Source organism: Microcaecilia unicolor, chromosome 3 (genome assembly GCF_901765095.1).
Source record: "Microcaecilia unicolor chromosome 3, aMicUni1.1, whole genome shotgun sequence".
Lineage (NCBI taxonomy): Eukaryota > Metazoa > Chordata > Amphibia > Gymnophiona > Siphonopidae > Microcaecilia > Microcaecilia unicolor.
In genome coordinates, this window is record NC_044033.1 from 308,623,863 (window position 1) to 308,651,127 (window position 27,265).

The window sequence follows — 27,265 nt, forward strand, 5'->3', positions numbered from 1 at the left end:
TTCTCTAATTAACAGCTCTGCTGAAGACTTGCAAAACTTTTGCTGGGCATCTACTGATTTTGGTGGAGCCTTGGGAATCAAATACATAGATAGAATCTGGAGATTCTGGATATGTCAGCACACCCCAGAAATTTAAGGTTAAAAAAAAAAGTCAAAATCTACCGTAACTGGTCTTTCACACTGGCAAAATGCAGTGGCAGAAAACTGTTACAGAACTTAAGGCTCAAACAAAATGCAACACGAAGACTCCGAAGAGAAGTGGAAAACCCCAGGCGGCTCTGTCTACAGCTGAAAACGTCACAGGGTACCTCCAATAAAGCCCTATTAAGTCAGCGCCTCAATTTCCACTCACTATGACGACTGTGTGTGTGATTTGAGAACAACGAAGCAAAGCCAAAAACGTTAGCCAGAACCACGCCTCCCTCAGCCTGGCGAGCTGTCTATGACGTCATCTCTCTGCGACATAAACACATGGCTGGGAAAACGATTCTGGTACAGACAGTAAGCTGATAAAGTCAAGTAATATTTTCTTTTATTTTTTTTGGCGTTTTCTTTTATTGTTGTTCTCAGGATGGCGGCCTCACTCCCTCAGAAGCGTTATTACCGACAGAGAGCTCACTCCAACCCCATGGCTGATCATTCTTTTCATTAGTAAGTTTCTTGTTTTCAGTGATATACCTAAAATTGTTCTTTATTTGCCGTTTTTGCGTTTATGTAACAAGTAAACTACAAATGTTTCTACCGGATTACGCCTTGTGCGATTATGACATTTTTCGTTCGTGTATGGGTATGGCATCACTTATTGTGGAATAAAAATGATAATTTTCTGCCTTAAACTGCACATAGAGAGATTTTTAAGAGGAAGCCCCAGCCAGCACAAAATATTAACCTAATGATTAGAGCAGCGGGTTCATAATCGCTGAAGCCGGGTTCAAATCCCACTGTTATTTCTTGTGGTCGTGGGCAACTCACTTAACCCTCTAATGCTTCAGGCACAAACTTAGATTATAAGACCCTAGGAAAAAGGAAATACCTACTCTTCTTGAATATAACTCGCTTTGAGCTACAGTTGAAAAGGCCTGAGCCAAATCCAAAAGCCCATCCCATTAAGATTCTACATTTTGCTTCAGTATTGTTATTAATTGATAAATGTTTAAAATGCATTAAAAAATTGTATCCTGATCTTTAGTGGTAAGGCTGGCCCTGGATAAACCTTCATCCTTGCACCCCCCCCCTCCCCCCACTTTCAGTTGACTTTCAGGTGCTTAGCCCTCCCCTCCCCTTCAGATTTTTTTTGTATGGTTGTGTACCATACTTTTAAAATTTGAAACTTTGCTTTGTATGTGTGTATGCCTGTAAATACATTTGTGTGCGTGTACGTACACACCAATTTTCAAAAGCTGTTTACCAGGGTAAATGGACTATTTGAAAGGTGCCATCTTTTCTGCAGGTAGAAATATGCACAGACATACTTTGAGTTGGTGTGACTATTGAGATCTGTTGTTAATTATTGCTGACACCCCATATAGTAAATGTTGACAGATAAAGACATAATGAAAATGGGTTTACTTAGTCTCTATCTCTCCTTGCCACTTTTGGGACACAGACTGCAGAAGTCTGATTAGCACTGGTCCTGCTTCTCAAATACTGGAGTTGTCATCAAAGCCCACTCCAGCCTTGATCCAGATATGCCATTGCCTTTTAGGGGACCCAGACAAAAGAAGCTGATGAATAAGTTGTCCTGACAGAGTGACCATCTAGTCTTGCTTAATGCTAAACCAGCCCTGCTGGCTTTAGCCTGTTTCAATACCTGTAGGTAATTTTATTTGAAATCCTCTTTAATGTGAACAGAATACTGACATTGACATTGCACGTCTTATCCAGGTCACAATATCAATCCCCCACCAACACAACCTTGAACAAATCTGTTCTACTTCATCTGCAATGCACATTGTTTTCTTTTTTATTTATTTATTTAAAACCTTTATTTATACAAACAGTGAGCTGACCTAGAGCCAGGCCTACAGTGCAAACAAATACAAACAAAGCATGTTCAAGTCAATGCCAACAAATAACAGATAATCCTCTGGTTGTGTTTGATCCAGAGGAAACTTACAGCAATTTGGCAAGCCCACTGGAAGGATTTTCCCCCTTTTCTGTATGTAGGAAACCACACACACCACTCTCATAACCCATCTTCCAACCCAAAACCAGAACAACTTATATGTAGCAAAGCTGACAACAAGAAACCCCCTGATCGAAAGAATCCAATATATATATATATATATCAGGTGGGAGAAGGACCGAGTCTTCCAACCAGGTAAGTTTCAACAACTGAGTCTAAAGTCGTTTTTGAGCAAGGGCATTATGCCTACCACACCAGGTCAGATGCCAAATCTCAAATTGAGCCACCTGATGCATTTGACAAGCCCAGGAAACAAAGGATGGTGGCACTTCCTTAATCCGATATTGCAAACTAAGTTTATGAAGGGTGAAGGCTTCACACATAATGATCCTCCTTTTCCTGGTGGCCACTCTTTCCTGCCCAAGAGCAGTAAATCATAGGTCCAGTCAATGCTTCCACCTACCAACTGTTCCAACACTACACGCACATGCCTCCACAACTCGTGCAAAGAAGGACATTCCAAAAAGGTGTGCACCCAAGTCCCCGCACCAACCTTACAGTGCAAACAATAGTCATTCGTCCACAATCCCATTTGACAGCCACACACCCTAGTAAGATAAGCCCTATGGAGGATTTTGAATAAAGTTTCTTGCATTGAGGCACTTGCCAATAATTTGCAGCCTGTAACCCACAATTTAGACAATTCCATGCCATTAAGAGATATTGCCAATTTGTTAGACCGAATTAAGGCCAGGGGATCTAAAACCTTTTCTAGACGCCCCATCTGTCCGTTCCCATACCACGGAGGAGTGGCCTAGTGGTTAGGGTGGTGGACTTTGGTCCTTGAGGAACTGAATTCGATTCCCGGCACAGGCAGCTCCTTGTGACTCTGGGCAAGTCACTTAACCCTCCATTGCCCGCCGCATTGAGCCTGCCATGAGTGGGAAAGCGCGGGGTACAAATGTAACAAATAATAAATAAATAAATGGAGAACTTATTAAAATGAACAGGCAAAGATTCAAAGTCTTCATCCACTTCCTCCATACACAGAGCCTCTGCTCCTCCCGGCTGCATTACTAAATTATGGTAATACAAAGGCATTATAGTATTTTCGGTCTTATTCACTATCCATTTCCTAATAATTCCTAGCATCCTGTTTGCTTTTTTGGCCCCCGCAGCACAGTGGCAGAAGATTTCAGTGCATTATCAACAATGGCACCCAAATATTTTTCTTGAGCGCTGACCCCTAAGGTGGACCCTAGCATCAGGCTTCTATGATTCGGTTTATTCTTTCCATTGTTCATCATCTTGCATTTGTCCACATTAAATTTCATCTGCCATTTGGATGCCCAGTCTTCCAATTTCATAAGGTGTTCCTGCATTGTTTCACAGTCCGCAGGTGAAGGTCCCACCTTCTTCACTCTTTTGATACCCAGGAATGACACACTCCCCCAGAAATCCCCGGTCCAAAATCTAAGTTACCTGTCAAAGCCAGAAAAGGGGAAATCATGGTGAAACGATTCCAAAATTTCCGCCACCAACTCCATGCTCTACACAATGGTAGAATAAAGGAAACCATACTCTGTCGCCAATCCCTACCTTGCCCACTGAGAAGCAGGGTCAGGAGATCCAAATCCCCCACCAACACCATGGAAATATTCTTGGGGGAAAAAACGTTGGCATTTTGCTATATAGTTCATGCACCCAGTGCATAAACATTGCCACGTTATATAGGCGGACATCCGGAGCCCCCAACCCCCTCCCCTGTCAAATACAGTCTACCGAGACCAACATAAGGCACCCTGCTCCTCCAAAGAAATCGTCTAAGAATACTCCAAAACCAACACTCATCTTTAAGCGTGATCCAAAATGGGACCATCTGCAATAGATACAAGATTTTTGGTAAGGACACCATTTTAAACAAGGCATTCCTGCCCATTAAAGAGAGTGGGAGATCCTTTTACTTATACAGCTTCCCAATATGGTCAATTTTATCCCACACATTTCAACATGCATTGTTTTCTGTGCATCTCAACTCTGCTCCTCCATCAACCAGACCTAGGAAGGCCCCCATCCTCCTAGGAGGTGACAAAAGAAGAAAAGCCACCCGCTCCTATACACTGCAGCCCATGCTCTGTCAGGACAATATACTTGAGCACTTTGCTTCTCACTGTGCATAAAACTTTGCTTACACAAGTTCCACACTGCCAGAAGGGTCTGGCTGAGAGTGATCTCCACTCATAAACTTGTCCATTTGAATATGAAGGTTACTCCTCCAGTGCCAATAACAGGGGGACTGAAGCTTCTCTCCAACCTTATGGGTATTACCATATTTGCCACTGGAAAAGCTCTTTTAGGCACAGAGTTTATAAAGAGTTCATAAAAGTTCAAGCACCTTTCTAACTTCATTTGCTACTTTCTTTAAATTAGTCCCATATATTTTTTTTTTTTTTTACTCCTGTTAACATGTTTTATCTATTTATTTATTTTATTTGTTGCATTTGTACCCCACATTTTCCCACCTATTTGCAGGCTCAATGTGGCTTCCACAGCATGCAAATCTCGCTCATGAATATTCATTGTGGATGTCCTGAAAACCTGACTGGCTGGGGTGCCTCCAGGATCAGATTTGGGAACCGCTGAGTTAGGCCCTTAGATTGAGTCCTCTGGTGATAAGGAAATATCTGCTGTACCTGAATGTAACTTGCCTTGAGCTACCAATGGCAAAAAAGTGTGGACCAAATCTAAAATAAATACATTACTATATTCTGATTTTAGGGAAATGCTAAAAAGTGAGGTAATTGAAATTCATGCAGTTTACCGATTAATGGCCCAAATAAAATTCATTATGTGATGTTTTGCTCGTATACATGGGTGTCCATATCTTTAGTAACTGCTCTTTATTGGTGTGTCCACAGTCCAGCAAGACCAGAAGACATGAACTGGGCAGAATACTATCCAGAGTTTTTCAAACCTCTTAATCCAGATGCTAAGCACGATGATGAAAAGGACCTGGCGGAGGCAAGCATACCAAAAGCTCAAGTGGAATTTGCTGATATTGGGTGTGGTTACGGAGGTTTGTTAGGTACACTTCAGAACCCTTTTCTCCTCATCCAGTTTGATTTTCTACATGTGCTTATTTCAATTTAGTAGTGGGTTTTGGGGGGCTCAGCACACAAGGTAAGGGAGCTGTGTACCTGGAAGCTTTTTATGATGAAGTCCACTGCAGTGCCCCCTAGGGTGCCCAATTGCTGTCCTGGCATGTCAGGGGGACCAATCTACTGAAAATGCTGGCTCCTCCCACGTCCCAATGGCTTGCCTTTGGACGTTTTAGACTTGGACGTCTTTTTTTCAGAAATGGCCGAAAATCAAAGACGTCCAACTCACAGGACGTCCATGGTATTTTCGAACACAACAGATGAACGTCCATCTTTTTCGAAAATGACCTCCTTCCTGCTTCGGAATTTGGATGTCTTTGTAAAACGTCCAAATTCTGACTTAGACGTTTCTTTCAAAAATGCCCCTCTATGTAACTTTGTAAGTCTAAGTGCTTTGAAAATAAGCCTTTAAACACCATGCTTCTACCTTCTTATTGGGCAACTCTCCAGCCATCCTGCCGTTAATCAAAGCATAAAAAAAACAGTAAAGAAGCATCACTACTTGTTCCTGTTTTCTGTTCCTTCATGCTTTCGTGTCTAGTTGTTTCTTGCATGAAAAATGTATCCTACAGTGTAAAAACACACTAGGTATGTGCCCTTCCACTTTCCTGGAGTCCAGTGCATTCACACATCTCTTGGTGGACTACTAGGGAGGACAGAAAGGTAGGTTTGTGACTGTCTGACTGGGCTTTCCTAAGACATAAACTCTAGACAGGGAATGTCCTTCCTTGCACAAGTTGTGGAGGTCTGTGCATGTGATGTTGGGACAGGTAGTAGGTGGGAGCATTGACTGGACCTATGATTTATTTGTGGTATCTAACTCATACTGTTATAGGTTAGCTTTTTTTCTAATGCAAAGGGTAGAACCAGGATTCAGTTGATGGCTTTATGTGGTCTTTTCCCTTTCTTCCAGCTTTCTCCAGAAAGTGTGTGACTAGACTTACACCATGAATTGGCAATCCCAATAGTTTCACTGGGAATCGCTAGGAATTTACCTGGCCTTGATCCTTCAAATCCATTTTATAACCCTTATTCCAGTAGATTTGTATTGTGAAGCACAACCACTAGGCAGATGAGCAGGCGGATGCTTGGTTTGATACTTGTCGTAAGTGTCCCTGTCAACGGGCTAAACATCCATGGTATAAACAAGAGATTTGATTTCTTAAAACAGGTCTGTAGCACTGAGCGGCGCTGGTGTCTGTCGAGGACTTCACCTGACCTAGAGACTTTTAAGATCAAACAAAGATGTTTTCTCACTCAGCTTCGTAAGATGAAAAAGGAGTATTTCTCGAAGCTAATTACATCCTCTGCAAATCCTTCCAACAGATTTTTCAGGTATTTTCGTTGTTATTGCAATCCCCTGGTCAAACGTCAGTGGATTCAGACGTTGGTCCTTCTGTAGATGTCCTGGAGCAGTATTTTCTGGTTAAGGTGTCATTATTAGAATCTTCATTTCCTCCTTTACCATTATCGGCATCTTTTTTTTGCTCCTCCAGGTGTAGTTACGGGAATTTCTGTATGACAGGAGTTTAATATCAGCAGGAAGCAACCACTGAAAGTGGAGGAACACTCGGTCCCTATGTGTTGTAGGACACACATCAAGGAGTAGGGCAGGCTGGCTCTTCTAAAGAAGACAAGGAAGAAACTAATTCTGTGTGTAAGGATTTATTGGAAAACGCCAGAAGACTCGACAGCCTACCCTACTCGATTTCTAGAAGTTTAACATGCCCCACATTTCAATGTGTTTTCAAAACTTTTGTCCTCTGTGAATGCAACTACTTCTAAGTTAGATCCGCTTCCATCAACATGGATAAAATGTCCTAATCTCGAGCTACTGCCCGTTGCATATAAGCTGGTTTTTAATAGTCTTTTCTGAGGTGGCGTCCCTAACACATGGTAGTGGTTTGCTCACTTCTTAAGGACTCTAAACTTGATCCTGCACTCCCAGTTCATTATCGTCCCATCTTATATTTAAGCTTTCTTTCTAAATTGGCTGAGAAGGTGATGATATATGAACAGCTTCTTTCTCATTCAGAGGCCTCTCATGTTTTACATCCCCGTCAATCCAGGTTCCGAGCAGGCCACAGTACTGAGACTATTATGGCATCTTTACTGAATGAGGTTTGTAGCAAACTGGACAATGGGAAGGTAGCTTTAATATATCTGCTGCGCTTGATTTAGTCAATCATACTCTATTATTGAATAGATTTAGGCCATTGGCATCCCAGATAAAGTATTGGGCTTGTTTACATTGTTTCTTGAAAATATTTCTTTTTCAGTTTACAGATCTGGTCAACATTCTGCTACTTACAAGATTTACTGTGGAGTTCCACAGGGTTCGCTTTTGTCCCCTTCATTACTCAACATTTTCTTGAACCTTCTTCCTGCCTTGATCCAGTCATATTCTAGTTCATCTTATCAGTATGCAGGTGATACTCTGTTAGTCTACTATGTGGATCCATTAAACATTGATCTTCAGCCACTTCAAAAATGTCTGGATAAAGCTGTTGTCTGGTTAAAGGATTATCGTCTAGTCCTGAATGATGACAAGACTATTGTTTGCTGGATGGGTAATCACGGCTCTCTCTCGATTCTATAGTCTAATCTAAACAGGTGTCTCCTGCCTCGTCTTTTCATTACTTAGGGGTGATAATCGCCTCCTACTTGACTTTCACGCAACACATTTTGGCAGTTTTAAAAAAGGTTTATTTCATATTGCGTCAATTATGTAGTATCCGTAGCTTCATTGACAATGAACTTTTACACACACTGACCTCCCACCTAGATTACTGTAATGTGGTCTATGCAGGGATTCCACAGGACGCTCTTAAACATTTACAGTCTGTGCAGAATACAGCTGCCCGCTTTCTTTGTTGAGCAAGGCACAGAGATTATTATTATTATTTATTGCATTTGTATCCCACATTTTCCCACCTCTTTGCAGGCTCAATGTGGCTTACAATAGATCATGAATAGTGGAAATATAAAAGAGAAGGACATTTAATATTACAGAAGGATCTTGAGCAACATGGTAATGATAAGCATGATAGTAGTATTATAAGCAGATATTGTAAAACAATTCTGAATATATGTGGAGGAGTTGTGTATGTTCACGTTGGTTGATTTTTTTGGTATGCCATGTTAAAGAGATGGGTCTTCAGCAGTTTGCGGAAGTTCATATGACCCCTTTGTTTTTGAAGTTATGCTGGCTCTCTGTTAAATTTCAGATCCAATTTAAGATCCTTACATTGGCCTTTAAGGCACTTTGGCTGTTCCTTATGCTCCTCCTTGGATCTTGCGTTCACTAAATGACCACAGATTGGTTTTACCTGATCCATCTCTAGCCCAGAGGGAATCTACATGCAATAGTGCTTTTTTTTGTTTGTTTGTTTTGGCCCCCTGTTTAGAATAATTTGCCTTTAAATATTCGGTGAGAATCATCTTTTTAAGTATTTAAAACTAAATTGAAGACACGTATATTTTTGTAGGCTTTTGGAGTTAGGTGATGTTGGAGGCAGTGTTAAGAGGGGCAATAACATGTTTTGTTTTGTTTTTTAATTGTTTTTGATGTTTTAATTTTGTGTAGTCTGTACGATTGATTCTTTCCTGTGTTTGAATGGAGTTCCTTTTCTGTTATTTTATGATCGTAAATCGCCTAGATTTGTCAGTGCTGCAGATGGGCGATACATTATGTTTGTTTATTTCAAAATTTAAACATATGGTAGGTCTGGAACATTTTCCCAACAACTTCTGGTGCTCTCGACCACCATCCATACTAATCTTACCAAGGTCTAATATTGCTGAGAAAAATTCTTGTAAATAGACCACAAGGACTATCCAGTTACAGTAGCATAGCAAATGATGGTAGGTAAAGAACGAAATGGCCCATGTAGTCTGACTGGCAAAGTGTTCAGGGCTGTAACTGGCATTTTGTGCAGGTTACCGCCATGCCGCTCTATGTAGGGTCCTCTCCACACTGCTAAACCAGCTGCCAACCACAGAGTGTTTTGATTTCGTTTATTAATTTGTTATTCTGGCCTTCACAATGCATCGCAAACCTCCATCATCATCAGTGTGGGAAATATAAAAATTGCATACGAATTCTTCATTTATGGCTCAAAGTAGAGCCTTCAGTAGTTTTCCTTGGAGGGACTATTCGGCCTGTGGCAATAAGCGTCTTGCGAGCCACTTCTAGTTGCAGGTGGAGATAACCCTGAATGTTCAAGTGCTGGGGCATGGGCGGCTCCCATCCTTTGAATATCCGGGAATGCGCTGATCTGGAAGTTAAGCAGGCATCGGCCGATATTCAGACCAGTATCCAGTTAACCCGTTGCATAAAGGTAGGACAGCCTAATGGTTAGTTTAGTGAGCTGAAATCCTGGGGAATTGGATTCATTTCCCACTGCAGCTCCATGTGACCCTGGGCGAGTCACTTAACCTCCCCCCATTGTCCCAAGTACAAAAAACATCTAGATTGTGAGCCCACTAGGGGCAGAGAAAGTCCCTGCATATAATGGGGCTTATTTTCAAAGCACTTAGAGTTCCGTAGGTTACTATGGAACTTTGTAAGTCTAAGTGCTTTGAAAATACACCTCCACGTGTACAGTGCTGGGTACGTCTAGTAGCACTACAGAAATAAGTAATGGAGTGGAGGAGTAGCCTAATGGTTAGTGCAGCAGGCTTTGATCATGGCAACCTGCAGTTCCTTGTGACCTTGGACAAGTCACATAACCCTCCATTGCCCCAGGTGTAAAAACTTACATTGCAAGCCCTCTAGGGACAGAGAAAGTACCTGCATGTAATGTGTACAGCACTGCATATACGTCTAGCAGCGCTACAGAAACTATTAGTAGTAATAGTAATAAATAGTAAAGCTTGGGCAGGCTCAGATTTCGTTAACTTATCTCCACACCAGGGTTACTTGGAATTCACTATCCAGTGTTCAGCTGACAACAACCCAGGAGAAAGATTTTAGTTACATTAACAAAATCTGCTGAGTTAGGATGCGCTAAGCCCATTTTTTACCACAGCTTAGTAAAAGGGTCCTTTAATGTATATAAAGATGCATTTTATATAAAGTATGTCCATAAACACCAGCCTCTCCCAACCCTTCCCTTGGAACACCTCTGCTCAGGTTAGGTGAATTTATGTGCGTATAGTCTGTAGGCATGTCTAGTTAAATTCTATAAAGCTTGTTTCTGTGTGTAAAACACTGTTTCAAAACCTTTTTTAAAGTTCACTACTCCTTAGGGCTAGATTCTATATATGACAACTAAAAAATTGGCACAGAAAACCCCCCACTTAAGCGGAATTCTATAAGCTGCACCTAAAGTTCAGTGTGGTTTATAGAATTAACGCTTAAGTGGAGAGGTCACGCCATTTGCACTAATGAAAATGCGTTGCAAATGCCCATGCCTGAATTTACATGTGGAGCACTGTTATTCTACAGTTATGCGCATAACTCAAAACTATGCCCTGGATCTGCCCTGAAACGCACATGGCCCTTCCATTTCTGCGCTCTTGTTCAGGCCGCCCGTAAATTTTAGGCAGGTAAGTCCCAATTAAATCTGATGCCAATAATTGCTTGTTAAAAAGCCAGTTGGCACTAATTGGCTCATTCTATTAAATTGTGCGCACAAATTGGGAATACGCCTGAACTTGCACACGCAATTTTTGGCGTCATTTTTTAGAATCGGGGAGGGGGTTAGTGAACAGATTCCGGGTCCAGGATTGCAGCAAGAGCTCTGGTACGTGGTCCCAGCCATGGACTGTTGCTGTCATGAATAAGCAAATTGAAATGGGGCAGAATACAGAGGGAGATATGCTCAAACAGATGTAAGTCTTGTGTTATGGAAATGATTTGTAGAAGTAGAATAAAGGTTCATAGTGCCGGCTCCCAGCTCTGGTCTCAGTTGAGGTGGAAGACCAAAGAAAACAGGAAGAAACTGCTGCCTCTCCCCTCTCCCTCCAAAAAAGGAATGGACAAAAATATATTTTTATTTCATTGGAGGTTATAGATGCCAAAAACAGTGGGAAGGATACATGGGATAGATTCCAAAGAGACCTCGCTGATGGAGTGCTCTAGAGATCAGAGGAAGACCTGTGACAGTATGGTAAACGGCTCCATTGGGCAAATGGGCTGGACCACCTGGTCCTCAACAGCTGACATTATCAGACTTTCTAGTTTTGTTTTTTGTTGTTCTTTTACAAGTTTATTGGAATTACTTCTCTGAAATATTCTGTAGTAACTTTTTCTTATTTTCTTGCAGTGGAGCTGTCGCCCCTGTTTCCTGACACGCTGATGCTGGGCCTGGAAATCCGGATTAAGGTGTCTGATTATGTGCAGGACAGAATCCGGTCACTGAGGGAATCCAATCCCAACAAATATCAGAACATCGCCTGCATCCGGAGCAACGCCATGAAGTATTTGCCCAACTTCTTCCGTAAGGGCCAGGTATAGGTCTGTCTTTGCTATTCATTTACATTTTTAAAGTGCGGTGTTGTTCTGTCAGAGTTATAATCTGCTATATAATGAGACAATTGGAAAAGTGAAAGGTTTCCCCATGGTAAACATTGCATTAGCATGTTATACAGCAGCCAGTCTGATGGCTCAGGGGCAGTGCTGTGCACTGCTGTATTCTCTGATTCCACTTTGGGGGAAACCACAGCAATTATATAACCACAGGCTGGCCTTAGAAGTGAGTGAACTGTGCAATTGCACAGCACACCAATGTCCTTCTCTTCGCACCCCTCCTCTCCTTGTCTTCAGGCTGCAACTTGCTGCCAGTCTAAGCTGAATCATCCCCGTCTCTATGCAGTGGATACGAGCAGCCCTTAATGCCTGCTGCAGGGTCAATGCTATGCAAGAGGTGGAGAATTCAGCCAGCATAATGGTAGACTCGGGGCCACTGTGGTGAGCCCACCAGTGGTAAGAGGGAAACTTCTGTCTGTGGTGGTGGGTGAAGGACCAAGCTATTGGGAGGAAGAGGAGAGATGGAGAAGGGGATGCTGCTGGACATGAAAGGGGGAGGAGAGATGAGGGGATACAAGGAAGTGGTGGGCACTGTGGGCAGGAGGAACTGAGAGGGTCAGGGGGATGCTGGTGTTAAGCAACTAGGAAGGGGGCAGAGTGGGGTGAGAAAGGGGTTCTGGAGCTAATAGATGGATATTCTGCCTGAGTCTGCCACTACCAAAAGAAGGGATGTTGAATGGCAGCAAAAGACACTTTTAAAATTCCCACATTTCCAAAGGGTCAAATATACCCAAACAAATCACATATACACACACTTCCCAATCCACACCTCATATTCACACCCCCACACACAAACGCACCTGCACCTCTACACATATGCACATCACATACACACGCTTGACCTGACCACACCACACTAACACACAACGATTTCACACTAAAACCCTCACACATTCCTACTGAGCTACATCCCCCCCAATACCCTTTCCTCTGTACACTAAAACCCTTATCCCAGTGATGGCGAACCTATGGCACGCGTGCCAGAGAGGGCACGCAGAGCCCTCTCCCTTGGCACGCGCGCCGTCGCCATAACTGGTCCACCCACTCTCCCTCCCAGTTCGGCCCGTCCTCCCTCCCTCCCAGCACCAGGAACCCCCCTCCTCCTAAAATTTAAAAAGCATACCTCCTCGGCTCGGAGTCGGGGTTAAGGCGGCGTGCGTCCGTAGCGGCAGCGAAGCGCATGTGCTTCGCTCGACGCACCTTCGGCCTTTCCTGTCTTTCAAGCTCTGGTCCCGCCCATAGGGTGGGTGCTGGGTGGGAGGGAGGGAGGGAGGCCTGCCTGATGGTGGGTGCTGCGTGGGAGGGAAGCCTGATGGTGGGTGCTGAGTGGGAGGGAGGCCTGATGGTGAGTTCTGGGTGGGAGGGAGGCCTGGTGCTGGGTGCTGCCAGGTGCTGGGAGGGAGGGCAGGGGGGAGAGGAGGGTGGCTGGACATTTGTGGTTGGAGGGGAGAGGAGGGTTGCTGGACATTTGTGGCTGGAGGGGAGAGGAGGGTTGCTGGACATGGATGGAGGGCAAGAAATGAAGAAGAAAGGAGAAAAGTAAAGAAATCAATGGAGAGGAAGCCCTGGAAACGGAGTTACGAGAACAGATAGAGAGCAGCAGAATCAGCGACTAGAACCAATATGGATAGAAAAACAAAATCACCAGACAACAAAGGTAGGAAAAATCATTTTATTTTCATTTTAGTGTTTGGACTATGTCGAATTGGAGAATTTACATCTGCTGTCTTATTTTGCACTGGGTATACTGGAGCTGTAACAGCTTACAGAAATGATTTATAATGGAAGAAAATCATGTTATTTTTTTCTCCTATACTAGTATAATATTTTCAATGATGTCTGTTTATATGCGCCATGGCTGGTGTAAGGGGTGTGGCTATCATAGGGGTGGAGTCATGTGGTGACCCCACCCATAATGAGTACCGGCACTTTGCGATAAATAATTCAATTTTGGGTTGCTGTTTGGGCACTCGGTCTCTAAAAGGTTCGCCATCACTGCCTTATCCTATAATCTTGTATGGATGTTCAGGTTACAGAATAGTGGCAGTTATGAGCATAACTTAATTGATAAATTAGGCAGTAATTGGCACTAGCTACCAATGTTTTTGTTTATTAAGCTCTTGATATACCGCCTTTCAATAAAATCAATCAAAGTGGTTAACACACTAGGCCAGAAATGAAAACAACTACACTTCTGATGCGAAAGAGAAGGAGAAGAAGGGAAAGAATTAGAGACAGGAGGAGAAAGGAGGGAGCTGCTGCTGGCAAACAGCAGCTACTGTACCGAGGTCATTGTTGCTAATTTGCAGTATGCGCGTAACAACATTTAGTCAAGATTATGCAATCTTAGCCTGTAAATCTTTTAGTGCATAACTGCTAGGGGGTGTGGATGGGGGAGGGGCATGCAAGGTTATATGCATAACGGACAGTATTCTGACAGCATTTGTGACTAAAGTCTCCAGAAACAAAAAATGAGGTGTTACGGATTCAGTTAGAGTAAACAATTTGTAATGCAACAGTCAAACCCCCATCCTCTTATGTGAAAAAAATTAAAAAGTTACAGACGTTCAAACGTAACTTTTTCAGGCTGCTTATGGACCCATGACATGAGAAGCTGGCCACTTTGAACATTTTGGATCTGAGACTTTTGTCTGCCTTTTCCCAGAGACGGTTACATTTAGGTATGAACATTTACAACAGCCTTTGACATGGTGTAAGTGGTGTCACCTGAAGTTGAAAGAGAAAAGAGGAGGAAAAGCAGAAAACCTCATGTAACCGTGAACAGCAAAACAAAAGAGTGAAGCAGATCCAAGGAGGATGTCAAAATATGTAAAAAAAAAAAAAAATCTATATGTACCTGGGTCCCTTTATGTGAAGTCTGCTGCACTGACCATTAGGCAACCCCTCTGCACTGCTGGGATGTCTGTGTGGTCAGTTTACTAGGAATGCTGCCAGACAGATATCCTTATGGCTTTTCTATGTGGGGGTTTTTTTTTAATGGTACTTACAGATGGACATTTTAAGCATGAAAATGCCTTGCTCAAAGCCATAATCAAACCAGAAATTTTTCCGGTTCGATTAATGGCTGTGAGCTAGGTGTTTTGGCAAAATGTCTCAATTCGGACTTGGACATCATATTGGAAATGCCCCCCTATGTGTTTAAAAAAAAAAATGGTGATGTGTGTAATGCAAAATCATTGATAATAATGAGCAATCAGCCATAGAAATTACATGATAGCTGATATACAATGATGTGAAAAAGTTTCCCCCCTCTAGATTTTTCCCTTTTATTGCATATATGTCACATTGAATGGTTACTGATCCTTAAACAAAGTGTGATATTAGAGTTTGTTCCTTAAATAAATGATATAATAACTTTAGAACTGTGTTGTCTTTACTCAGTTTCGCTGTGTCTAATATTAGATTTTGTTCAAAAATCAGAAACCTGTGACACATAGGGGAAATCAGGAGTGGGGTAAATACTTTTTCACTTCACTGTATACAGCTTTCTCACGTCCTAGTGCAGTCTCCAGGCAGCAATGAAATGTTTTGGAGAAAGTTATATGAAATGTACACACATCCGTGCCCTGGAGGGACAGTGGCTGTGAGATCAGGAGCAAGAGAGATTGTTCTGAAATTGATTGTTCATCAGCTTTCCAAGAATATGATCTCCCAGCTTGCCCTTCTACACATGTTTGAAAACACTCCTGAAACATGCGACCCAATCATTTTTCCCATGGCACCTGTATGTATTTAACGCTGTGCACAGGCCCCTCAGACTGCAAGCTCTGACAGTCTCCAGCAGCCCTAACTGGTTCACATTCATCTAGCCAAACTTGAGTATTTGGTTTCAGCATTGGCAGAAACTAGTCAATGAGTTTTTGGCTGCAGTTTTTTGGTTTCAGCCGAAAGGTTTCACAGTTCTGGTGGCAGTTTTGGTTTAGGTTGAAACTGGGACCCCCCCCCCCCCCCCCCCAGGTTTGGCCAGCCTCTAATTTTGTTGTGAGCTTACCGAATGTAGGGGTCCTTTTACTAAGCTACTTTAGGCAGTAACACAGGCCTAACACGGCTAAAGTGGCCTAACTTGGGACTTGGTAAAATGTTCCAGATTAGTTTTGCCATCTTCACAGTTATTATTAGCATTATTTGTTGGGTGGGAGTGTGTCAGGGTAGAGAATGGCAATGGATGCACTAATCAGCCAGTGTGTGCACATTACCACTGCGCTAACTAGTTAGCTCATCCATAACGCAGGAACCCTTAACGCCACCTAAATAGGAAGCACTGAGTACTCCCTTGGTAATTGTTTTTAAATGACCGCATGCTAATGGTAACATTAGCATACAACCAGAAATAAAATAAATAGAAAAAAAGCCCTTTTTAACAGCTGCATTGGAAATGGGCTTAGTGTGCAGGAAAGGCCTGCGTAAGGGCATACTAAGCCCATTTTGTGGTGCAGCTTAGTAAAAGGACCTCATAGTTTTTAACTTTCTAGTATACAAAACCCTATTGGGCAGATATGCTGAAATCCCAGTTTAAGACATCTCTACCCAGGTGGATTTGGATTGAATTTTGGGTTTAATTACTTACCTTTCCAAATCTGAATTCAAAGTGACTTATCAGCTATGCCTAAATGTATAGGTCCCTTCTCCAGAGGGCTTACAAACTAAGGGGCCATTTTACTAAGCTCATACAAAAGGCAGCACATCCTATTTTATTTAGGCCTTGTCTATTAGCACACATTAAACTTTAATAAAAGGGCCCCTAAATTAATGCTTTAGGTAATATAAGGTGAAGATCAGAGAATATCAGTGGGGAGAAGCAGGGTTTAACCTCTAGGGGGTCGGTTTGCTGATTGCCACTGGCGTTATGCCCGGAAATTCAATTCCAGGTCGTGTCCAGGCTCCAGCATCATCTATGCCATAGTCAGTTAAGTACGATATTCAGCAGTTAACCAGCTACAGGGCACCACATAAAGATAGGACCGACTTTTATGTGCTCCTGTTTATGTGGTTACCTTAGTCGGTTGAGGGCTAACTCCGCCCCCAAAATAGCTGGTTTTGAGATTGGCACTAACCCCTGGATACTATATAGCGCAACTTAGTTAACAAGCCAGTCAGTGTCGATAATTGCCAATTAACAAGCAACTATTGACATTAATTGGTATTAATTAGAATTTACATGCACATCTGTCCGTATTCTGTAAAGTGAGGTGCATAAATTCTAATGCGCATAGCTGAAAAGGGGGTGTGGCTGTGGAATGGGCGGGACGTGGGCATTTCTAAAATCTGTGCGTGTTGTTAAAGAATACATCCAGTCTGCACCTAGTTTAGTTGCGTGGGCGGCCACCTGGTTATTCTATAAACTGTGCCAAAATTTAGGTATACTTATTAGAATATGCCTAGGCACATTTTTTTTTATCCACATGGATTTTTAGGTGTGATATATAGAATCTAGCCTTAACCGGCTTAAGTGCGGCTGAAATTGAGTACTTAGCCCCGATTAAGCGATTTAACTGGCTAGGGGCAGTTTCTGGCTGTTAAATCACTTTGAATATTGACCCTTAGGATTTTAATTTAATTTCTTACATACCGTCTGCAAACCTGAAAGCTATCAAAGCAGTGTACATTGAGGTACAATAGGTAATTTTTTGTCCCTGGAGGGCTCACAGTTCAGGTTTGTATCTGAGGCAATAGAGTTTTTAGTGACTCACCCAAGGTCACAAGGAGCTGTGGTGGGATTTGAACCAGGCTCCCTTGGTTCTCAGCTGCTGTTCTGACCACTAGACTACTCCAGGACAGTGTCAGTGAGTGAGGGAACTTTGTACAGGAGGCAGTGATTGATTATTTGGAGGCTGATGTGGAGTTGCTATTACTCTGCTCCAGATTTTCATGTCACCGTGTTTAACTAACCAGGGTGTGTGCATCTTGGCTTCCCACAGCACACCATGCTGTGTGTCTGTGTGCCCTCTGATGTCCATCCTGTGATGTAATGTCTCCAGGAGGCCACACATGCTTTGTTACAACCTCTCTGCGCGCTGGACGACTGTTGTAATAAGCAGTTTTCTTGGAAACGTCCCAGGTGTGAAATATGACTCCATGCAGTCCTCACGCCACCTTCCTGAGGTCAGCAAAATACAGTGGAATTGATTTCAGCTAAACCAGTAGTACTGATATATTCTTATAAAATGTATTGGAAATTAGAATATAAACTCTGGGCCAGCTGATGGCAGAGTAGATCTGGGTCCATTCCTGGGCCGTCAGGAAGTGAGGAAGCAGCATTCAATGATTACATTCCCCTTGTTAGGGGGATGGAGCAGAGGTAAATCTTGGCTATGATTTTTATACTGATGTGTATGAGTAGGGTATGAAGTGTGCATATACCAGGCTTCAGAAGGACCTATAGGCTTTGGCCCCCAATGAAGACTAGGTTACAGAGGGAGAAAAACAGATGTTCATAAATACAAGTTTAAGGTATCACAGTCTCAGCAGGTGCTGGTTTTGATTTGAGCTGGAGGAGGAATTGCCAGGCTAGAAACTAAGGGCCCAATATTTAAAACAATTTAAACAGCCAGGAGAGGCTCCTGGCCATTTAAATCGCCTGTCCAGAGCTAACCAGGAAATTTTAGCTGCACTTAACCAGATGGTGCCACTGAAAATGGGAGAGGAAAACAATGGAGAGCAAGAGAGATAGTGAGTCCCCCTCCCCACCACCACCACCAAGCCACATATGCATCCAGTGTTGGGGGTGTTTCAATGAACCCAGGGGGTTTGCAGAACTGGAGCTATAAGGTTTTATATTGAGGTTTTGGGTTAATGTCAGACTCCAGACCTCACGCCCATATAACAGGTGAAATGGTGCTATTAGATCATTTTAACTGTAGTTGTTCTTGGGGGTTGTATTTGTTCAGGGGTTTCTTTTCTGCATGAAGGATTCACAGAGCTTTTTATTGTCGTGTCTTTATAACCAGTTTAAAATTCTCATGTGCTTAATCCAAGATCAAGGTGCATATATTCTTAAGTATGTTCTACTTGTGTATTTAGGAATCATTTGAAATTGTGTTGGAGGTTTCTTGGTCTTTACTGGAAAATCACAATCTTTTTTGTCTGGGTTTACTCATAGGGCCCAGGATTTGCTGTCGTCTCTGGTAAACCTTCTGAGGTGGAGCATAGGATGACCAGATAGCTGCATATAACAAGCATTTGATTTCTGTGTCATGTAATTTTAGACATGGGGCTGAAGATCTCTCCATTACTGTGGGAAGATGGTTAATGTAGATATCGGAGAGGGTGGGATGAACACTATGCCCCTGTCTCACCTCTCATTATTCTCTGATTATCTCTGGCTATATGTTGTTTGTTTTACATTACAGGTGCTGGATGAATACACTGATTTAACTATTTCATAGGTCCGTCCCCCCCCCCCCCCCGTCCCCCAGGTTCCAGTTTGCAGTAGTTTAAGGTAGAGAATGGCCATCATATATAGTTAAGGCTTTTTTAAAGTCAGTTTGAAAAAATATTTGTTAATCAGTGTCTATAAGATAATGATGTGGTTAGTAGTTCAGTGCTTTGGAGGGAACCCAATCTGACTTCAGACTTCTGTACACATTTTGTTATTCATTAGGAATTTTGTATTTGTTTGTTCAGCACATTACATTACATTACAGAAGAGTTAGCTAATGTCACTATTGTCACAAATCCCTCTCTAATTATTAGAGTTAATGGTATATTGCTCACACGCTCACAAGCTAGGGGCCAGATCACCCCTCCAAATCTTGGCTCAGGCCTCCCCCCACCCCCCCAAAGTCGGGTGTACAGACACAGGGCTCGGTATCTGTGTGTGTATCTCTGTCTCTGTCTCTCTCTCTCTCTATATACGTGGTCCGGTATCTCTCTCCTTCCCTCCTGTGCAGCTCAGCATCTGTCTCCCTTCCCTCCACCTACAGTCTGGCATCTTCCTCTTTTTCTCCTTGCAGCCCAGCATTGCAGTTTTCCAGCCATTCCAGCAGCGTCGCGGATCAAGGCAGCCTTGTTGCCTGCTGACCCAGAAGTCTTCCCTCTGCACAATTTCCTGTTCCCGCTTAGACAGGATAATGTAGAGGGAATGCTTCTGGGGCCAGCAGACGACGAGACTGCCTTGATCTGTGACGCCACTGGAATGGTGGGAAGACTACAGCACTGGGGGGCAGGGAGAGAAGGGGAAGACGCTAGACCACAGGTTGGTGGAGGGAAGGGAGACAGATGCCGAGCTTTGTGGGAAGAGAATGCACCCATGGTGGGGAGGTCCGGGGGAGGGGGGGAGTGCCAGATTTGGGGGTGGGAAGAGATAGCTGGAATGAAGGCGTGGGATGAAAGGTGGGAAAGATGTTGAACCTACAGAGGGAGAGAGTACATGTACCTGCAGAGGGGGGGGGGGGGGGGGGGGGGGGGGGGGAGAGGTGCAGGACTTGGAGTAGGAGATGCAGAAGATAGGGAAGAAGCTGAACATGGGGAAGGCCAGAGACAGGGACACAGGGGATATGGACAGTGAAGAAATATCAAAACAGTTGGGGGGAGAAAGGGAACAGAGCAGAAGATGGATGGGACTTAGTGATTAAGTGGGAAAGTGCTAGGAAGCAGAACAAGGAATTTTGAATGGGAGAGATGGCGTGAGAATTTTGAGGAGATGGTGAGTACTTGGCAATTGATAGGCATGAGTGTGTGCATGTTGATGGGCTGTGAGAATGAATAAGAGTTTGATGTGGAGGCTAAGAGAGGGAATGAAGTGTGGGAAAAGGTTGTGACATAGTGTGAATGATCTGGAAGAATGGAGAGAGGATGAGAGGCATTGGAAAGGGGTGAGGGTACTGGAGAGGGATATAAGAGGAAGGGGATTGGTCTCTGAAGGGGTTGAGGAGGGAAGGAATGTTGTTAAAAAGATGGTGAAAGAGAGGCAGTAGGAGAAGGGTACTGGGTAAGAGAAGAATGGTCTTGGAGGCAAGAGAGGAAGAAGACAGGGATGTAGCTGGGGCTGGTGAAGGGATGAGCACAGAGGGTAGAAATGGAGGATTAAGAAGTAGGTAAAAGCTGGGGAGGAGTAGGAGACAGGGAAGGAGAGAGATGGGGAGCAATGGGAGTGCTGAGGAGGGAATGAGAGGGAAATGGGAAAAACCAATAGTTGAGATGTGAAGAGGAGGAGACTAATGACCAGAGGAGAGAGAGGGAAAATGAGAGCAAAATGGGCAAATATAAACGCAGGGAAGAGAAAAGTGAAAAAACAACCCATAAAATATCAGAGCTAGACAGATATAGAGAAGGAAAAAAAAGAAGACAAAGGAGAGAGAAGAAATGGAAAGGCAAACCTGGAAAAAAATTTAGGAGAAGATTGACACAAGGAAAGTAGAAAAGAGACTGGGACCAGCTCAATAAAAAAAATAAATAAAATGCCCAGACAACAAAGGGAGAGATGAATGGATATGGTGGACATGGGGGAGGGGCGAGTACTATAATGTGATGGGGGGAAGATGCTAGCTTGGAGGAGGGGGAAAGAGAGATGAGGCTAGATCAAGTAGGGAGGAAAAAGGGATATTGGAGGATGCTGGGCATGGGGGAAGTAGGAAGTAAGAAAACAGTGTGGAGTGCTGGACATTGGACGAGGATGGGGACAGAGAGAGGGTAATGCTGGACATGGGGGGGGAGCAGGAATATAGGAGAGAGACTGACATGGAAGAGGGAAGGGGACACAGGGTTGCTGGATACAAGGGGGTGACAGACATACTGGATGGAGATGAGGGAAAGAGGATATGCTGGATGGAGGGGGCGAGAGAGGATACTGGTCAGAAAAGTGAAACTAGAGAGAAGGTGCTGTATAGACGGGAGGAAAGAGAAAGAAGGTGCTGGAAGAAAGGGAAGAGTTCATTTATTTTGCCTTCATTTATTTTTTTGTCTGGCTGTCAAGACTTCATTCATTCTTACTATTCAGTCTTCAATCTTTTTTTTTTTTTTTTTACAACATTTACCTACAGCTTTTCGTCTCCTCATCGCAGCCCTCCCGTTCTTCATACTATTATTGTCCAGTTTTTGCTGAAGAATGGGAGGGCTGCAATGCGGAGATGAAAAGCTGTAGGTAAATGTTGTAAAAAAAAAAAAAAAAAAAAAGATTGAAGACTGAATAGTAAGAATGAATGAAGTCTTGTTAGGCAGAAAAATAAATGAAGGCAAGCCGAAATAAAAGATTTATATCAAAGATGGATATAGGAGAGGAAGGGAGAGAAGAAGTGGCTGATAGACTGATCTTGTAAAGAAAGTTAAGAAAAGACAGAGGGAAGCAGAAACTAGAGACTGGGACAAACATGATTGGAGAAAAACTAAACCAGACAACAAAGGCAGAAAGAATTTTAAGTTGATGAATGGAAAATGTCAATTTTACAGTAAATTTACACTATTTTCTTTATATTTTGAATAGTGTAGAGTGCTGTTTCTATTTCTTTAGTGTTGCACTGTAGAGTGTGGCTTCTTGGGGTTTGAATTTAATTTTTGTCTACGTGCTTACTTATTATGTACCTGGCAAGGGTCTATTTGTGTTCATTGTTTGTGACCAAGACCAGGAACTCTGTTTACATGGACTTTCTATTTCAGCATCTCTAATAATTCAACTTGTTCAGTTTTCCAGTAGATGTATTGATATGTTCGAGGTCCGATTTCAATATTTACTTTATTGCGTTTTCCAAGGTAGGGTCCTTGTTGTGCTACTTCTGTAAGTAAGTGGTGTTATGGTAGAGTAGATTAGCTCTGTAGGTCTTGAGTGATGTTTGTAGGCTTTGTATTATAGATGCAGTACTTCACAATATACTTGGGACTGGAGAGGGTCTATGTTTTTACTGAGATTAAACCAAAATCAACTTTTTTTTTTTTTTTTAAAGGTGAGTTCCTGGGGAAATTGCCCCTTTTCTGCTTTGCATTCATTGTTAGAGGAGAAGCTATGGTAGGTTTCTGTGGATGGAAAATATATGTTTAAATTAACAGCTTTGCAGTCCAGTGTGCAGTGTTAGGGGTTGGTATTTTTTTTTATAGTAGGTTTCTTAGGCTACATATTTAAACTAGCACTTCAAAGGTATTTACCTGTTTTATTTATACAGTTTAATAAGGTGTTAGATTTGTTATAAAGCAAAGTTGAAGAATTTGTAGGTTGTTGACCAGACTCAAGTCTAGCATAATAGCAAAGTTTACGTTATGGGATAATGTGACTATTTTAAAAAGTCAGTGTTTCCATAAGTGTGCGTGAGGTTTATGTTGATGAAGGACAACTGTTGGGCAGACTGCTTACTCAGAAATCCATCATTAAGTGCACTGTAAGGCATTATTTGGGAGTATACTGAGCACTACTTACACCTATACGCCTAGTGCACCCCCCCCCCCCCCCCCATGTTAAGTCTGTCACAGACATGCTCACACAACACATCTTCCCATCCTGTAGCAGCATGGCCTCTGAACAGTGGGTGGAAATATTAAAGCTTGAGAGGTCTCTGGTGAATTCCCTCTGTGATGGTGGCAGAGGTTACAATGGCGGGGGGGTGGGGGGGGGGAGGGATTGTACTGGAGATTTGAGTTGATACCCATCATCAGTTTCTTTCTTGCCATTGAAGGATGAGCATTTCCACTCATTTTGTACATACATGACAATTATGTCCTGCTGAAAATTGTCCCATGCCTGGTTAGAAGCCAGAAAAATTGTCCTCTGCCTGCTTTCACTGCTTATGTGCCTTTAGGGTTTTTCCAGAGATCACGTTCAGTTTGGGGGGAGTGAAACACCGTGCGTATGTGGCATTTTCAGCTGCTGATATAGGGTGTAAATCTCTACAGGTCACCTAAAGCGAGTGCATGAAGCACAGATTCTTTAATGATAATTATGCCTCCCTGTGCTGTTATAGAATACTACTATGTCCACATTTACGCATCTGTTTTTAGGCGCAAGCACTAGAGGCCGACCGAAAACAAAAAGATGTGGTGCTACTTTAGTTAGTAAGAGTTGCACTGGAATGTGCAATAAAGTATAGGTTTCTTCTTGGTATGGTGGATGCGTGTCCAGTAGTTTGCAAGTACCAACCTTAGAAAACTGACAGTCAATGGACAGGTCAATACTTTTCCAAGGCAGATGACAGGTTTGAGACTTCCTCCTTTTGAAGTTGCTAAGGTCCTTCTGACAGGGTGTATTCTGAAAGTACTCCTATGTCAGCATCTTCAAACATTTGTTACCCTCATAAAGGAATTCTCTAGTCATTTCCTTTAGGGATAGACTGTAATAGCATTTAATGAGCATCAGAGCTATCTAGTCTCTGCTTGTTTTTCCTCTGTGCTCTCACACTACAGACCCTATCTCATCTGTTCTATCCTGATGCCCCATATCTTCGGTTTCAATCTGCCTGTGCATCTTTGTTAGCTCTTATCACTGGTGTTCTTTTTCTCATGTTAACTTACAAGTAAAGGTCAGAAAAGCTTCTTCTCTGCTCTAGATGGCTTGTTTCTAGAGATTAGAAACTCTTCTGTTCCACAACCCCATCCACTGTGGATTTCCTGCTGCTACCTGTAATCCATTCATCTTGTTTTTCAGCTGAAGAAGATGTTTTTCTTATTCCCTGACCCTCATTTCAAGAAAACGAAACACAAATGGAGAATCATCAGCCATACACTCCTGGCTGAATATGCCTATGTCTTGCGTATTGGGGTGAGTTAAGTGGAATCTTTGTGTTTATTTATTATGGAAGATTGATGCTGATTCTCTGCATCTAGTTGACTGAAACAAAGAATGGAGAGCCCTCTAAACCATTCTTTTTTTCACTCTTTCAAAAAGTAGAAGGGGACGCGCAATGAAATTACATGAAAATACTTGTAAAACAATAGGAGGAAATATGTTTTCACTCAGAGAATAGTTAAGCTCTGGAACTCACTTGCCTTTATGTGGCGAAATGAGGGAAACTTTAAAAATTGATTTCTAGTAGACTGATGTTTCACTTAAATATGCTGTTACTTATCAAAATTTGCTTATTTCTGATCTGACAAAGGGCTACCTTCGAAAGCTAATCAAAAAATGTATTGTTAGTCCAATAAAAAAGGTATCATCTTATTTTATTTTATTTTCTATGTTTTATTTTATTCTATTTCTATTCATTACCTTCAAAAGTGGATTAACACGGCTACCACATCTCTCTACTAGTAGATCTAGAATTAAAATCATTTAAAGAAGCAAGATAAACACCGAAATAAGCAGGGGTAGATCCATACAGTGCTTGATAGATCAAAGCTGATACCTTAGATTGAAATTGGCCACCATTAGAAGCAAGATTTAATTTAAAGTATGAGCTTTGACCTATCAAACATTGTATGGATCTACCCCTGCTTTATTTAGGTGTTCATCTTGCTTTTTTAAAAATGATTTTATTTCTAGATCTACCAGAAATCAATTTTTATTAAAGTTTTCCTCATTTTACCATTTCAATCTACTTTTTCTTATTAGGCTGCACAATTTTTCAGAATTCTTTTCCTTCTTTCTCTTAAGAATTTGTGGTTTATTTTCAGTTTAGGAAAGCCCTTGAGACATTTCTTTTTAAGAAATTTTTATTAATTTGTGATAAATGAGGTTTTTGGTTTTTTTTTTTGGAAAGTATTGTGTAATCTGGTTTAAACATTATAGTTCCTGATGTTTGTTCAGTTTTTGTGTGTTACCCGCAGCAAACTTTGTGGTGTTTTGTGGATTATAAGACTGTAGTAATAATAATAATAATAATGTGGTAACAGGGGTTAACGTATCTGGGTTTAAAAAAGGTTTGGACAAGTTCCTGGAGGAAACGTCCATAGTGTGCTATTGAGATAGACCTGGGGAAAGCCATTGCTTGCCTGGGGTTTAGTAGCATGGAATGTTGCTGCTATTTGGGTTTCTGCCAGGTACTTGTGGCCTGGGTTGGCCACTGCTGGAAGCAGGATACTGGGCTAGATAGACCCATTTGTCTGACACAGTATTGCTATTCTTATATTCATATTCCCGCATCCATCATCACCTCACTTTTTCTCCCTATCCTCTCCCCCTGTGTCAGATATCACTCTATATATCCCTATGCCCCTCCCATCGCCCTTCTGTGTTTCTATTCTCTCCCATGTCTAACATTTGCAGTCCTGTGTCTGGCATTGTCCCTCTGTGTCCATATTTTATTTATTTATTAGGATTTATTTACCACCTTTTTGAAGGAATTGACTGAAGGCAGTGTATATACCATCCCCAATCAGCATCTCATTTTCCCACTGTTTCTGTTAACCTCTCTATGTCCAGCTTTTCCCCTCTCTTCCACAACAGTGTGTCTCTTCTCCAACCCCACCCAGATTCTCTTCCCTTCCCAACCCTTTCAGCAGCTGGCTCACCTGTCTACCCTCTGTGGGTTCAGTATTTGATTCCCTCTTCCTTCATCCCCTTAGGCATCTTTTTCCCTTCACTTCCCTTCCTTCCTCTCTACCACGGGTCCTGCACCTCTTTCCATTCACTCCAGCCCCTCATCCTCCTATGGGTCCAGCACCTCTCTCCCTTCCCTCCAGTTTTCCCCCATCCCCCTTCAATCGGTCCAGCATCTTTCTCCCTTCCCTCAAATACCCCCTCCTCCCTGTGGGTCTGGCATCTGTTTCTACCTGCTGCTTGTAACTTTTTTGTTTCTGCGGCCTGGAAGCGGTTCACGTAGGCTGGCTCCATGACCTTCCTTCTGCGTCCCGCCCTCTCTACTGCAGCTTCCTCTTTTGACTTCTAAACAGGAAGTTGTAGAGAGGGCGGGATGCAGCAGAAGGAAGGCCACGGAGCCAGCCTGTGTGAATCGCTTCCAGGCTACAGAAGCATGTAAGTTACAAGGCTAGAAAAGAACTGACAGATCTGTAGGGCAAAGGCTAGGAAGGGAGCAAAGGACTTTTTTTTTTTTTTTTAAACCATGGGAACGAGGCTATTTACTGTGTTCCCAAAGGGCGGGAAAAGGTTTTGTTTCCACATCCACGGTAATTCTGAGGATTACTGGGGATTTACCGCTATTAAAGTACTGGTAAATATTAGTTATATCCTGAAATTGTTAGAGGTGTTGCCCTGGTTTACCATTGACCCAAGTTAGTGTTCAGAGGTTGTTCTCTGCTCTGAGAATAATTAGATTTGAGGGCATCCATGAAGGAGTGTATTGCATATTTTCATTTGACAGCATTTTTTTGTTCAGGTTCTTTGTCAAATATGTTTTGTGATCTATTAGTCCTAATTTTGTACATAAAGAAATTATCCTATGTTTCTGTAATCAAATTTCTCTTAGATTTACTACACATAGTAGGAATCAGAGTCAACGGTTTGGTGTACCGACTCCACAGCCCTGGTTACCACACCCTGTTGCTGTTGTCACAGACCCTGTGAAATATAAGACTTAAAAATTTGAACAAAACATTAGTTGGTTGTATACATTT

General features: G+C 42.5%; 1 protein-coding gene across 1 annotated transcript in view; it reads left to right on the forward strand.

Annotated features, from left to right (window-relative positions):
* Nucleotides 1–470: 470 nt before the first annotated feature.
* The window catches only part of METTL1 (methyltransferase like 1), a 34,484-nt gene continuing 7,689 nt past the window's right edge, over nucleotides 471–27,265 (forward strand). The window contains exons 1-4 of the mRNA XM_030195465.1: nucleotides 471–651; nucleotides 5,044–5,210; nucleotides 11,553–11,737; nucleotides 24,402–24,515. Coding sequence (XP_030051325.1) covers nucleotides 572–651; nucleotides 5,044–5,210; nucleotides 11,553–11,737; nucleotides 24,402–24,515 — 546 coding nt within the window. The 5' untranslated portion in view covers nucleotides 471–571. The remainder of the gene's footprint in view (nucleotides 652–5,043; nucleotides 5,211–11,552; nucleotides 11,738–24,401; nucleotides 24,516–27,265) is intronic.